Source organism: Python bivittatus, unplaced genomic scaffold (assembly GCF_059951505.1).
Source record: "Python bivittatus isolate LINGU-HERP-01145 unplaced genomic scaffold, Pbiv_v1 ctg000020_np1212, whole genome shotgun sequence".
NCBI classification, from domain to species: domain Eukaryota; kingdom Metazoa; phylum Chordata; class Lepidosauria; order Squamata; family Pythonidae; genus Python; species Python bivittatus.
In genome coordinates, this window is record NW_028277030.1 from 77,597,358 (window position 1) to 77,610,452 (window position 13,095).

Consider the following 13,095-nt stretch of genomic DNA (forward strand, 5'->3'; position numbering starts at 1 on the left):
TTATATCCCATTATATAATAATGGGATATCAATTCCTTGATTGATACTGCTAGTGACTATATACTGAGGGAGAATATATGCAGATACAGTCTTTTCCCTCCCCCCAGATACTGTCACTGATATCCTGAAATCTTACCATAATTGAGATAGAGGTGTAATATTCCTTTGCAGAGAACGTTTACAGGGGGTACTTGCAGTGAATAGAAGGCAACTGCGTCTTTGGTGTACTGTTATCCAGTCCTTTATTTTTACCCATGTAAGTTACTCATGTGCTGGAGCATGAATAAACTCCATAGCACGTAGACCAAGAAATCTTTAGAGGTATAGGAGCCTTGAGAGCATACATGTTAGGTGCAGTGTGGATGAAAGGAACAAAGCTTTCTTAGACATTTCTGAAATATTTTAGGTATGATACTGCATTATAGAATGGAAACTCCTGTGCGTGCCATTATTGCTCTTGACCATGTAGAATTTGGTTTTGTTTTCAAGGATTTAGTTGATTGCCCCCCCAAAAAAACTAATGTCAGTTATTTGGAATAATCTGGATTAGTGGGCCCCTGCTGTAACCTCCCTATTGACATTTGCAAATAGAAAGGCACTGATTCCAAAGGAGTGGAGTTCAGCTTTGATAGTTTCCACTGTTGAAAGACTTGAAGGGCGAGCTGGAGACAGATCATCCTAGAGAAAGTCTGCCTATGTGGTCACTAAGAGTTGACACTAACATGATGGTGCATAATAAAAAAAGAGAACTAGTATTTTCCTGGGAGCTTGATTTTAGACCACACTCTTATTTTGCACTATCTAGAAAACTGTATTTTTAGACTAGGATCTGTGCTATATGTGGCTTTTATTGATTTCAGATTCACTTCACAGATATGTTCTAGGGTAGTCGCTCCCCCATTTTTTCAAGCTGACAAGATACTCAAACCAAATAACAGTTCCTAAATTCAGAAGAGCCCTAATTCTGGCAAGATTTAATGCCCTTCCAACAGCTGTTCTTGAGGGGAAATCTTGAGATATTCCATTGTAGCAAACACTTTGCCTCTGTGGTGAACCAATTAGATTTCCATCCACCCAGGTTCATTCGATTTATATTTATTATTCGCCAGTCAGTGTGATTTTATTTCTCTGAATGGGGATAAGTTTTGCTTTGCTATTGGCACCTTTTGTACATCATCTTGCTCCTGGAATGTAAGGATGTTTAGGTAGTGTTTATATGGTAGAGTTGTTCTTTTCAGGGCTTATCTGGATACAGACCTCCAATATTTAATTTTATTAGCAAGTGATGTAAACTGCTAACTGAACATTCAGTTTTCAGCCATAATTCCTAATTATATAAGCAGTTGCATCATCTTGGATTAGCTATATAGACCTGTTCTGTTCCATCCTTTTATGTTCATATCTGAAATAAAATAAAATAAAATGAGATGGGGGAATGACATAACCTGTCAAGTCTACATAATTTTGCAGGAAACAAGTGTATGCTTTTTAACTGTACTATCTCATGTTAGTCTTTGAGACATTGTGACTAAAATATGTCCATAAAATTAGGATGCCTGTATTTTATTAAGATATAGTAAAAGTTTTATGAATATATATTGCCAAGCTCTAACATTTAACTGAAGTATAGCAGAAAAGTTCCATAACAAAAAAATGGGTAAATATGATTTGATGTCAGTTCTGCTTGTCTGATGTCAGTTCTGATGTCTGAACAAGCTACAGAGTCAAGTTTAATAAATCAGATTTACAAGAAGGAAAAACTTAGCTTGTTTTGTATTGTGTTCTATCAGATTGTTGGTCCATTTACCACAACATGGGAGTGGCTTTAGGAATTTGGTCAGTCTTGCTACCTGAGGTTATTTAATGGGAAATGCTAATGTTCTAACTCTGGACATTTGGCACAAAAGTTTAGACTCCATCATTTGGCCAACCCATCTCTTGTTAAAGCTGTGCTGTGAAATACATTTACTGTGCTAAGATTGCATGTTACACTCCCCTCCCTTCTTTCTTCCTTTATTAAGTATGCTTTACTACTGTTTTTGTCACAGGAGCCCGTGTGGTGTAGCATTTAAGGTGCTGGACTAAGAGTGGGAAAACCAGGTTCCAGTCCTCCCTTAGGTACAGCAGCCACACGGGGGGACCTTGGGTCAATCATTCCCACTCAGCCCAAATAAGTGTCAGACTCTGTAACAAGCTGGCTGCTAAACAAACCCCCTTGCCACATCATGCATCGATAACTTCTCTGTAAGAACTAAGCAAGCACAGTGCAGAAGCAGGCAGACCCTACAATCACGCAGGCCAAATGCTAAGAAATATAACTACTATTGTTCTTATATTTGTCTTTCAATTGGCAGCATATTATAAAGGACTGATATAAACTGGTAAACTGATATGTCCCATTTTAGTGAAAACGAAGAGTGGAAGGCAGGAATTGCATTTCTTGCTTACTGTATTTGTGTAATTATGTAGTAAAAACATTCATAATCTTTCCATAGCTCAAGATAGCTCACAAAGAAAAATTTTGTTGTTGTTTAGTCGTTAAGTCGTGTCCGACTCTTCGTGACCCCATGAACCATATTGCGCCAGGCCTTCCTGTCCTTCACTGCCTCCCTGAGTTTGCTCAGTTTCATGCTCATTGCTTCAGTGATGCTATCTAACCATCTCATCCTCTGCCGTCCTCTTCTCCTTTTGCCTTCAATCTTTCCCAGCATCAGGGTCTTCTCCAAAGAGATCTCTCTTCGCATTAGGTGGCCAAAATATCTGAGCTTGAGCTTCATTATCGATCCTTCCAATGAGCAATCAGGGTTGATTTCCTTTAAGATTGACTGGTTTGACCTCCTAGCAGTCCAGGGGACTCTCAAGAGTCTTCTCCAGCACCACAGTTCAAAGGCATCAATTCTTCGGCGCTCGGCCTTTTTTATGGTCCAGCTCTCACAGCCATACATTACTACTGGAAAAACCATAGCTTTGACTATGCGGATCTTTGTCGGCAAGGTGACGTCTCTGCTTTTTAATATGCTATCTAGGCTTGCCATAGCTTTCCTCCCAAGGAGCAAGCGTCTTTTAATTTCATGGCTGCAGTCTCCGTCTGCGGTGATCTTGGAGCCCAAATAAATGAAGTCTGTTACTGCTTCCATTTCTACCCCTTCTATTTGCCAGGAATTGATGGGTCCAGATGCCATGATCTTAGTTTTTTTAATGTTGAGTTTCAAGCCAGCTTTTGCACTCTCCTCTTTCACCCTCATCAAGAGGCTCTTTAGTTCTTCTTCACTTTCTGCCATTAGGGTGGTATCGTCCGCATATCTGAGGTTGTTGATGATTCTCCCTGCAATCTTAATTCCGGCTTGTGATTCTTCCAGCCTGGCATTTCTCATGATGTACTCTGCATATAGGTTAAATAAGCAGGGTGACAGTATACAGCCTTGTCGTACACCTTTCCCTATTTTGAACCAATCAGTTGTTCCATGACCGGTTCTAACTGTTGCTTCTTGGCCCGCATACAGATTTCTCAGGAGACAGGTAAGGTGGTCTGGTATTCCCATCTCTTTAAGAATTTGCCACAGTTTGTTGTGATCCACACAATCAAAGGCTTTTGCATAGTCAATGAAGCAGAAGTAGATATTTTTCTGGAACTCTCGTGCTTTCTCCATGATCCAGCGAATGTTGGCGATTTGATCTCTAGTTCCTCTGCCTCTTCGAAACCCAGCTTGTACATCCGGTAGTTCTCGGTTCATGTATTGCTGAAGCCTAGCTTGTAGGATTTTGAGCATAACCTTGCTAGCATGTGAAATGAGTGCAATTGTGCGATAGTTTGAGCATTCTTTGGCGTTGCCCTTCTTTGGAATTGGAACGTAAACTGACCTTTTCCAATCCCGTGGCCACTGTTGCGTTTTCCAAACTTGCTGGCATATTGAGTGCAGCACTTTAACACCATCATCTTTTAGTATTTTAAATAACTCAGCTGGAATACTGTCATCTCCACTAGCTTTGTTGTTAGCAATGCTTCCTAAGGCCCACTTGACTTCACTCTCTAGGATGTCTGGCTCAAGGTCAGTGATCACACCAGCGTGGACATCAGGGACATTAAGATCTTTCTTGTATAGTTCTTCTGTGTATTCTTGCCACCTCTTCTTAATCTCTTCTGCTTCTGTTAGGTCCCTGCCTTTTCTGTCCTTTATCATGCCCATCTTTGCACTAAACGTTCCTTTCATATCTCCAATTTTCTTGTAGAGATCTCTAGTCTTCCCCATTCTATTGTTTTCCTCAATTTCTTTGCATTGTTCATTTAAGAAGGCCTTCTTATCTCTCCTGGCTATTCTCTGGAAATCTGCATTCAATTGCTTATATCTTTCCCTTTCACCCTTGCTTTTCGCATTCCTTCTTTCCACAGCTATTTGTAAAGCCTCATCAGACAGCCATTTTGCTTTCTTGCATTTCTTTTTCTTTGGGATGGTTTTAGTTGCTACCTCCTGTACAATGTTACGGACCTCCGTCCATAGTTCTTCAGGCACTCTGTCTACAAAATCTAATCCTCTAAATCTATTCATCACCTTCACTGTGTACTCACAAGGAATATGATCTAAGTCATACCTGAGTGGTCTAGTGGTTTTCCCTACATTCTTCAATTTAAGCCTAAATTTTGCAGTAAGAAGCTCATGATCTGAGCCACAGTCAGCTCCTGGTCTTGTTTTTGCTGTCTGTATAGAGCTTCTCCATCTTTGGCTGCAAAGTATATAATCAATCTGGTTTCGGTATTGACCATCTGGTGATGTCCATGTGTAGAGTCGTCTCTTGTGTTGTTGGAAAAGAGTGTTTGCTATGACTAGCTTGTTCTCTTGACAGAACTCTATTAGCCTTTGCCCTGCTTCATTTTGTACTCCAAGGCCAAATTTGCCTGTTATTCCGATTACTCCTTGACTTCCTACTTTAGCATTCCAATCCCCTATGATGAAAAGGACATCTTTTTTTGGTGCTAGTTCTAGAAGGTGTTGTAGGTCTTCATAGAAGCGGTCAACTTCAGCTTCTTCAGCATCAGTGGTTGGGGCATAGACTTGGATGACTGTAATATTGAATGGTTTGCCTTGGATACGCACTGAGATCATTCTGTCGTTTTTGAGGTTGTACCCCATTACTGCCTTTCCCACTCTCTTATTCACTATGAGTGCAACTCCATTTCTTCTAAGGGTTTCTTGGCCACAGTAGTAGATATAATGGTCACCCGAATTAAATTCACCCATTCCCGTCCATTTCAATTCGCTGATTCCCAAGATGTCGACGTTCAGTCTTGTCATCTCATGTTTGACGACATCCAGCTTGCCTTGGTTCATAGATCTTACATTCCAGGTACCTATACAATATTGTTCTTTACAGCATCGGACCTTCTTTTCGCTTCCAGATACATCCACAGCTGAACGTCCTTTCGGCTTTGGCCCAGCCGCTTCACTCTTTCTGGAGCTACTTGGAATTGCCCTCTGCTCTTCCCCAGTAGCATATTGGACACCTTCCGACCTGAGGGGCTCATCTTCCAGCGTCATATCTTTTAGCCTTTTAACATTGTCCATGGGGTTTTCTTGGCAAGGATACTGGAGTGGTTGCCATTTCCTTCTCCAGTGGACCACATTTTGTCAGAACTCTCTGTCATGACCTGTCCGTCTTGGGTGGCCCTGCACGGTATAGCTCATGGCTTCACTGAGTTACGCAAGCCCCTTCGCCACGACAAGGCAGTGATCCATGAAGGGGTCACAAAGAAAAATAGTAATATTGAAAAATTAAATAATTCTTACTTAAACCAGAAACTTTTATGAAGAAAATCAGAACACTTTTTAAAAAGTGAACAAAGAAAACTATGATCCTAGTACATGCAGTGTTTGTATTGTTTTTAACAGCCTACCATGCTGGGCACAATTACTGTTAAGCAGCTAAAATAAGAAAATATCCATAGAATGCAGAGAGAGGTTTTCATTATGCCAGGATCTCTGTCTGTGTCTACAAGGAAATCTAAACAAGTACCATGAAAAAGAAACGAATACATGAATTTTTGGCAGGAGTTTCTTGTTGGATATAAGAATTATTCACAACTTCAAATAACTTGGCTGGAATGATGGTGCAGGAAACAAAAATAGCTTGGCAGTGTCGATTTGGGTTGCAGTCTAATACTTCCTTCTAATAGTCATGCATAGATTTGTGCCTTTGGATAGTTCTTCATCTGATCCTTAGTGGTCTCCTTTCCCATTGCACAACTCCCAACTCAGGCCCTTTTAAGACTCTGATTTTCAGGGGATGTTTACAAAACCCAGTTCTCAGACTCAGTCATCCTGTGGGCAAGGGTTCTTCAGTTGATCCAGATTAATTTGAACTATTCCCCAACCCCAGGATGTAGAGGTAGGTATATGTTCAGGATCAACATCAAAACTGTCCACTGAGAGAGAGACCTAGAAATGGTCCTAGGAAAAAGCCAAGTAAAAGCTTACTTGGAAGTTGGATTCAATTTACAAGGAAGAATTATCTCTAGATAATTTTAATTGGCAGCAACCAAGATCTAGATACCAGGAGTTTTGGCTTTAAAAACCATCAATATCAGCAGTCAGTGCTGAAACAATACCTGTGAATTGGCCTCTGATCTTGTTGCCAGGCTCCTCTTAGCTCTTTGATGTTCGATCCCTGGACAATTTCCAGAATCTGTTTTGGACTCTGACTTAATTGCTCTTGGCTGTTTTTAATGGTGTTTTATGGCTTGTCTCCCAACTTCATCTTCAACAATTTATTGAGTTTTTCAATTTTGTTGTCTAGTTACTTTTTTGGGGGAAAAAACATGTTTCTGAAGTAATCTATGACAACTTTATTGTTATACAAGAGATAATAAAATCTTGAGTCATACTAAGCAAGGTGACATTACCATGAATATGAATATTAAATCTTGTGGTAGGTTAATTTCAGTTCTTCAATACTGAGCTTGAGATGAATCTCCAGGAACTCAGTCAGATGGTTATATACTAATAATAGGCTTAGTGTTTCCCAGAATCCAGTCCAATATAGTGGATAGAAGGAGGACACTCAAAAGTGAGTAATTGCAATCCTGTAACCACTCATACTTATTGCTGGTATTATGAACTAGGATTTCCCACATTACCTATTTTGTTGGGACTTTTATACTATGTTGAAAAGCCCCAAAATAAAACTTTAATTAATAACCAATCAATACAATTTATTAACCGATATCTGAGACTAATGGCATAAAGGTAATAAAATAATTAATTATGAGGAATATAATGCAAAGAATAAAGCTAAAGTACAAAACAAACAAATAATCTGTGAGAATTTACCACGTTAGTCAATTCAATGAGAGAAAGGCAAGGTGCTCAGAGAGTAGAACTTCCAATTCATTGTGAGAAAGAGGAGGCAGGAGGTCAGAAAATGGTGGGGAAATGAGGAAATTTCAAGAAGTGATTCACTCTACAGCGTTCAACTATAGCAGAAGGCAGGAGAAACATAGTTTTGCACAACCAAGAAAGCCAAGATTACAGAGGTTTTGTGACATAGCAAATTAGGAAAGAAATTGAGAAATGTACATGCTGTAGCATTTACACACCCACATACATGCGCTAAGAGACAACACCTTTTGCACAGACATTGTTTTGTTTAAGACTGAAGAATAAATTAGAGTGTTTCTGAAAAAAATATTTCTGGAGAGGAAAGTGAGATGGGGCAGATAGAATTCCCTTTGCAGTTTCTGCACAGAATTTTGTTCCATGAAAGTTAGTGTTGGATGGATCCCCCAATAGGTATAACCAAAGGAAGACAGAGGGGTTCCTAAATAACCACTTTACCAGTGCACTTTGGATGGCATTGCTCGGTGTGATCCTTGACTTTCTGAAACCTCTATCAGGTTTTAAACCCAACTGAGCTGGGCTACTTCAGGGACCCAGGAAAGTTCCTGAAGGCAATGCACTGGAAGGGTTTGGTTCAGATCCTCTAAGACCCCAGAAGCCTCCCTGAGGTCTGCTACAAGTTCAACTTAGTCAAGGATTCCAACAGATTTGCCTGTTTAAGGATCACAGTGGCTGGACCCAAGTCCAATCAGGATGGTGGTAGTGGTCTGGCTTCAACTGGTTCAAATATATTTCTTTCTAATATGAGGGGGGAAAGGCTGGGCTGGGTTGGGCTGACCTCTCCGCAGTTATCCTGAGTGACTTCAACTGGAGATGGAGATGGAAAGAGGAGAAGAGGAAAGAGTGGTGCATGGGGTTTTCCTTTTCATTTCATAAGAAATTTCTGTCCTAAAGCAAAAGTATTATTAATTCAGATAGTCTTATGGAAACATGGGGGAATAGAAAAGATGGTCAAGACTGGCAAAAAAGATCCTGAAAGAGATAAAAATGGGGGGAAAGGGGTTGGGTTGGGTGAGTGGATTAATGATTAATGGCTCTCTTCTTGCCCTGAACAAGAGTGGCCAAAAGTTTTCCAGACTTCTGGTTAACAGAAGATGTTCCATTGAAGAGAGGATGTGTTATTGAAAAACATATGCTTTGATTAACAAAAGAAAGGGCCCAGAACAAGTTCGTGGTTCTGACGTTATCTTATTCAGATAGCCTTTTGCTACACCTGCCATTGTTTTACTAAGACCGAACAATAAGTGATGCAAATTGGAAAAGTTGAGGGGGTAGCCTACATAATCTTACTTGGAAAGGTCATCCTTGGGTCACATTTAATTCCCTGTTACTAATAGTTGCTGAACACAGCAAGTTATAGAACAAACTGTTGGAGGCATCCCATTTTTCTTCAGCTGAGGTCCTTTTCCCAGCTAGATATACCTGCTAGTTTCCTTCTAGTTTATAAAGGTACCAATTTCACTGTAATTTAGAAGGGAACTGTTCCCTGCAGTCCAGACCATGGTTCATAAGATTAAGTTTGCAGATTGAGCCAAATTTGAGGTACATGTTTGAGATGAGGAGCAAATCATGTAAACTGAATACCGAGTGGGTGCGAGTTGAACCACCTCTGCCTCATCCTGTAAGATGTTAATAATATGCATTAACTTGGTTTGTTCCTCCAGGTCAAAGCAGTAATGGGAATATTTTTATATTATAATGCAATGTTTTATTGTCATTACTTATTTTAAGTACTCAGTGTGGAAAACCAGAACTGAAATTTAGATAATAGATTTCAGCAACGGTGCATTTGTTTTTTAATACCAAATCACATGTTTAATGTTTCACGTACCATGCAGATCTCCAAAAAAGCACCTCCTTTAAGTTACTCATTCTTGGGATGTGGTGGTATATTGTCAGTTCAATGAAGGATAAGGTTTTCAGCATAAACTTAGTGGCTGGCAGCTTTCCTATAAAAGGCAGGCATTCTTGGGTAGCTGTATCATGGCAGTGCAAGACAGCCCTTACCAATTAGTACAAGAGCCAACTCTCTAGCATTGTGGTGGAGAGGGTAAAAGATACCGCCTAATTTATCTTGAGATAAGGTGGTCATTTATCTGTTTAACCACTGGGATGCATATGTTTTCCATCACACTTTTAGTTTGCTAGTTGGAGCAGAAGATAAAAGCTATTTTTCTGGATAGTCTCAGGATACAACAAGAATGTGTCTTCCTTGCTTTTCCTGACATGCATTTGACTTCTGGAGGGCTTTATTAAAGTACAGATACATATCAGTCATTGATGAGCCTAGTTCTAAGGATATCAATATCACCATAATTTGTCTGTTTAGATATACTGGCAAACTCTGGTTTGTTCACACCAGGAAGCAACTCACCAAAAGGAGTGCAGCAGGGAGATGGAATAGGAGTATAAGTAAAAAGTTTCTTCCTTCAGTGAAGTATCTCTGTCAACTACCATACTTTTAATGAGAAGACTAGTTTATTACAGAAAATGCCACAAAATGTGTTTTAAAGTGCTTTGTTGATCTATCCAATGTAAAATTTGTTTTAAAATGTATATGTTTCTGTCTGCAGTAGTCTTTAGAAGAATATTGTAAAATAAATTAATATAATACTCTCTACTTATTCAAGTCAAAAATTACTTCAGTAAAATAATTTAAAATAGAAGTATATTTTAAATCACCTTTCTCTATCTAGTACCCTCCAAATATGTTTTACTATTGCTCTCATTATCTTTGACCAATGCTGGAGGATGCCAAATTTGGAGGGAATGGACTCGAGGTATAATCTTGAGAATAAGGTTGCTAAAAGAAACAATATGTTGGTATAATGTCCTTGGTGTATATCTCTGTGTGCGTGTGTGTGATTTGTAACAGAAAAGTGCCTTTGGATAATGTCTCAGCTTTTGCTCTGAAAGCATATTGTAAATATATAGAAGCAGCACTTTATATAATTTTTGATTTAAACGAGTTCTGCTAATCTGCAGCCCCAAACTTCTTGTAACAATTAGGGATGAGCAAAGGGTGGAGATTTCATTGTTAATCTTAAAAGATACACGTTCTCTTCCCCAGTGAGCAATTAAGGAGTGGCTGGACCACAAAGAGCTGTCCATCAAAGATTAGCCTACTGAAACACAACTTCAGTCTGCCTTTTTCATCAGACTGTGAAAGACACAGGGTGTTTCTTTTAACTCTGCTTCTCTTGGGCGCGTTCACTGTCTCTCCCTCTCTTCAATAACTATCTCAGTTGGAGAAACAGAAATAAAGGAATTCCTTGCTTTGGAGGAAAAAAACCCTTAATTATCATCAAACAGAAAAAATGTTGGGAACTATCACTATCACAGGTACAATTTTTTTTTATCTTTCGAGTCATACTGATTGTTATTTTATGTCCATGGTGGTGATTTTATACTGCAGAACTTTTGCCCAGAATTCAAGAATTTAGAAGACTTCTTGGAACAGATCTCTAATTATTAATCCATAGGCAGTGAAATCTTAGCTATTCAGAAATAAGCCCTATTGAAATGAATAGGCTTGCCTGTCAAATAAGAGAATACAGAATTGCAGCAATGATTACCTTAAACTTTACTGCTATTTTAGATTTGATTTGAGTCAGGAAAATATCATTTGATTAAAACATTGAAACATTAATACTGATGCTTACATATATATGTAGAAATAAATTCCATCCAAGTGAACTGTTAGTGAATACATATGCATGTGTACAAGTAGTAAGATTTTCCCCACTTTTAAATCAGGGATTTTATATAGCAGTGGTTTCGGAGGAAACCAAGAACATCTTAGATTACATAGTACGTTAGGATGATTGATTTATATTGGCCTATGTATTTTATGTATACTGGTATTGGTAAGTGTCAGAAAAGAACCACAATTCTTCTTTGATAATCTTCCAAATGTTTAATGTTACCTATTTTTTTAGTTTATAAAAGGTTTAATGTCTACTTCATTATAACTTTTATTTGTTGATCCTAGCATTTAATTTACCCCCAAATTTACATAGAATATTATCTTTCATTGATTAGAATTGTCCTTGATTCTTTCATTGATTTTTATCCTTTTCCTTAATTTCCAAAATCCTTGCTCCTTACCATAATCCTTCTACTTAAAAAAATGGGTCAAACATCTGTTTTATCTTTTAAAGTTATTGTCATTGAAATGCACATATCAGCTGAATATGTCCATAAAAACAGAAGCAATAGCATTATCATAAATTAACCTGTTACAACAACTCTACAGTTTCCTCCCAAACTCCCTCACAGCAGTAACTTTGGAAACAAAGGCCTCTAAATATCAGTATGTTGCTGAATGCTTGGAAATAGTTAAAGGTTTTTTTTTTATTTAAAGAAAAAACATATTTAAAAGCACTACAGTTTTAGAAACTTAATTTTGTCTTGCCCATCAAGATGCTCACAAAAGTTTTTTTTTTGTTTTTTTCTGTGAAAAGTACTGTGATACTTAGCATAGATTATTAAGTATGAAAAAAACATCTCTGGGATTTCTACAGTAGCCTGGTAATATTTGGTTGGTCTGGTTCAACTTGGTATAATCACCTTCATAAATTCTTTGCTGCCTTTAGTGGTTGTTGGGATTTGTGCAGCTCAGATCGGATAGCTCTAAGCAGCAACAAAAGACACAGAGGTCTTGGTTGTTTCAATTATCGGTACTATGGGACATATCCTTAGATATAATTTTACATGAAATACAGGTCAAGAGAGAGAGGGGAGGGAGGGAGAATTTTGTATCATATTAGTTCTTTTAACTTCTGAAAGTGATTGGAGAAAAGCATATTTAAATTATTATTTAGTATTTAGCATAAATTACAATTTGATTGATTAGATATTTACTAACTGATCATATTTGCTCCTTCCAAGATACTTAGTTTTTGTTTTCCCATGATAGGTTTTTGCATTCCATGATACGGTTGCACAGTCCAATAAGAATGAGTAACCAAAAAATGCTGCAAATCATTTTTCATTGCCCTTTTCTTCCTCTTGCAGGTGCTGTGTCCATGCATCTCCATAATGAAAGTTTGGCATGACTTCTGAATCATATATGATTACTGTTGAAGTGCCAATCAATTTTAAGAAATCCTGTTTAAATTGTGCCCTTAAATCTTAATAGGTTAATACTAAGCATAGTCTGCCCAATGGATATTAAAGCAAACTGATTAAAGCAATCTAAAAACCAAGGAGGAAATTGACATATAGGAAAAGGAATATAAAAGTCTGTATTAAGCCTCCAGTTTCCTGAACTATGGTTTATGGGATTATCAGGACCAAGCCCAGACTAGGTACTTTCAGTTGCATGCAAGAATCACATATAGTAGGGTATAGTTTATAAATGGTGGTGTAGGTTCTTTCTGACCTGAATAATTTCAGCTTCTGGACACTAAGTACAACTTAAATGGCTTAGGAACGGCATGAAAGGGATCATTTTATACATCATATACTTCTGTAAACCAGGAGTCTGATTGAGCTGACTGGGGTGGGGGGTGGGGGGCGGGAAGAGTATAAAATATGTGAAATATGTGCACACATTCTCAGGGAATGTTCTTTTTGGTACTATTCTCTCTTTCCATTTGCTACACCTTCTGAAATACACTTCAGGTATTCAATAACTCCAAGGGGAAGCAAATGAAACCCTCACATATACCCTGGAAATAGGCACTGTATAGCAAATATTAGAATG

At 38.3% G+C, this 13,095-nt stretch overlaps 1 protein-coding gene across 4 annotated transcripts in view; it reads left to right on the forward strand.

Annotated features, from left to right (window-relative positions):
- Positions 1-13,095, forward strand: part of AKAP12 (A-kinase anchoring protein 12) — a 76,859-nt gene that overhangs the window by 38,295 nt on the left and 25,469 nt on the right. Inside the window, exon 1 of one of the 4 annotated variants that reach the window (XM_088142057.1) lies at positions 10,568-10,730. The exons of the other annotated variants lie outside the window; for them this stretch is intronic. Within the exon in view, the coding sequence (XP_087998183.1) occupies positions 10,706-10,730 (25 nt within the window). The 5' untranslated portion in view covers positions 10,568-10,705. Of the gene's footprint in view, positions 1-10,567; positions 10,731-13,095 lie in introns of those variants that run through there. 4 annotated transcript variants of the gene reach the window in all.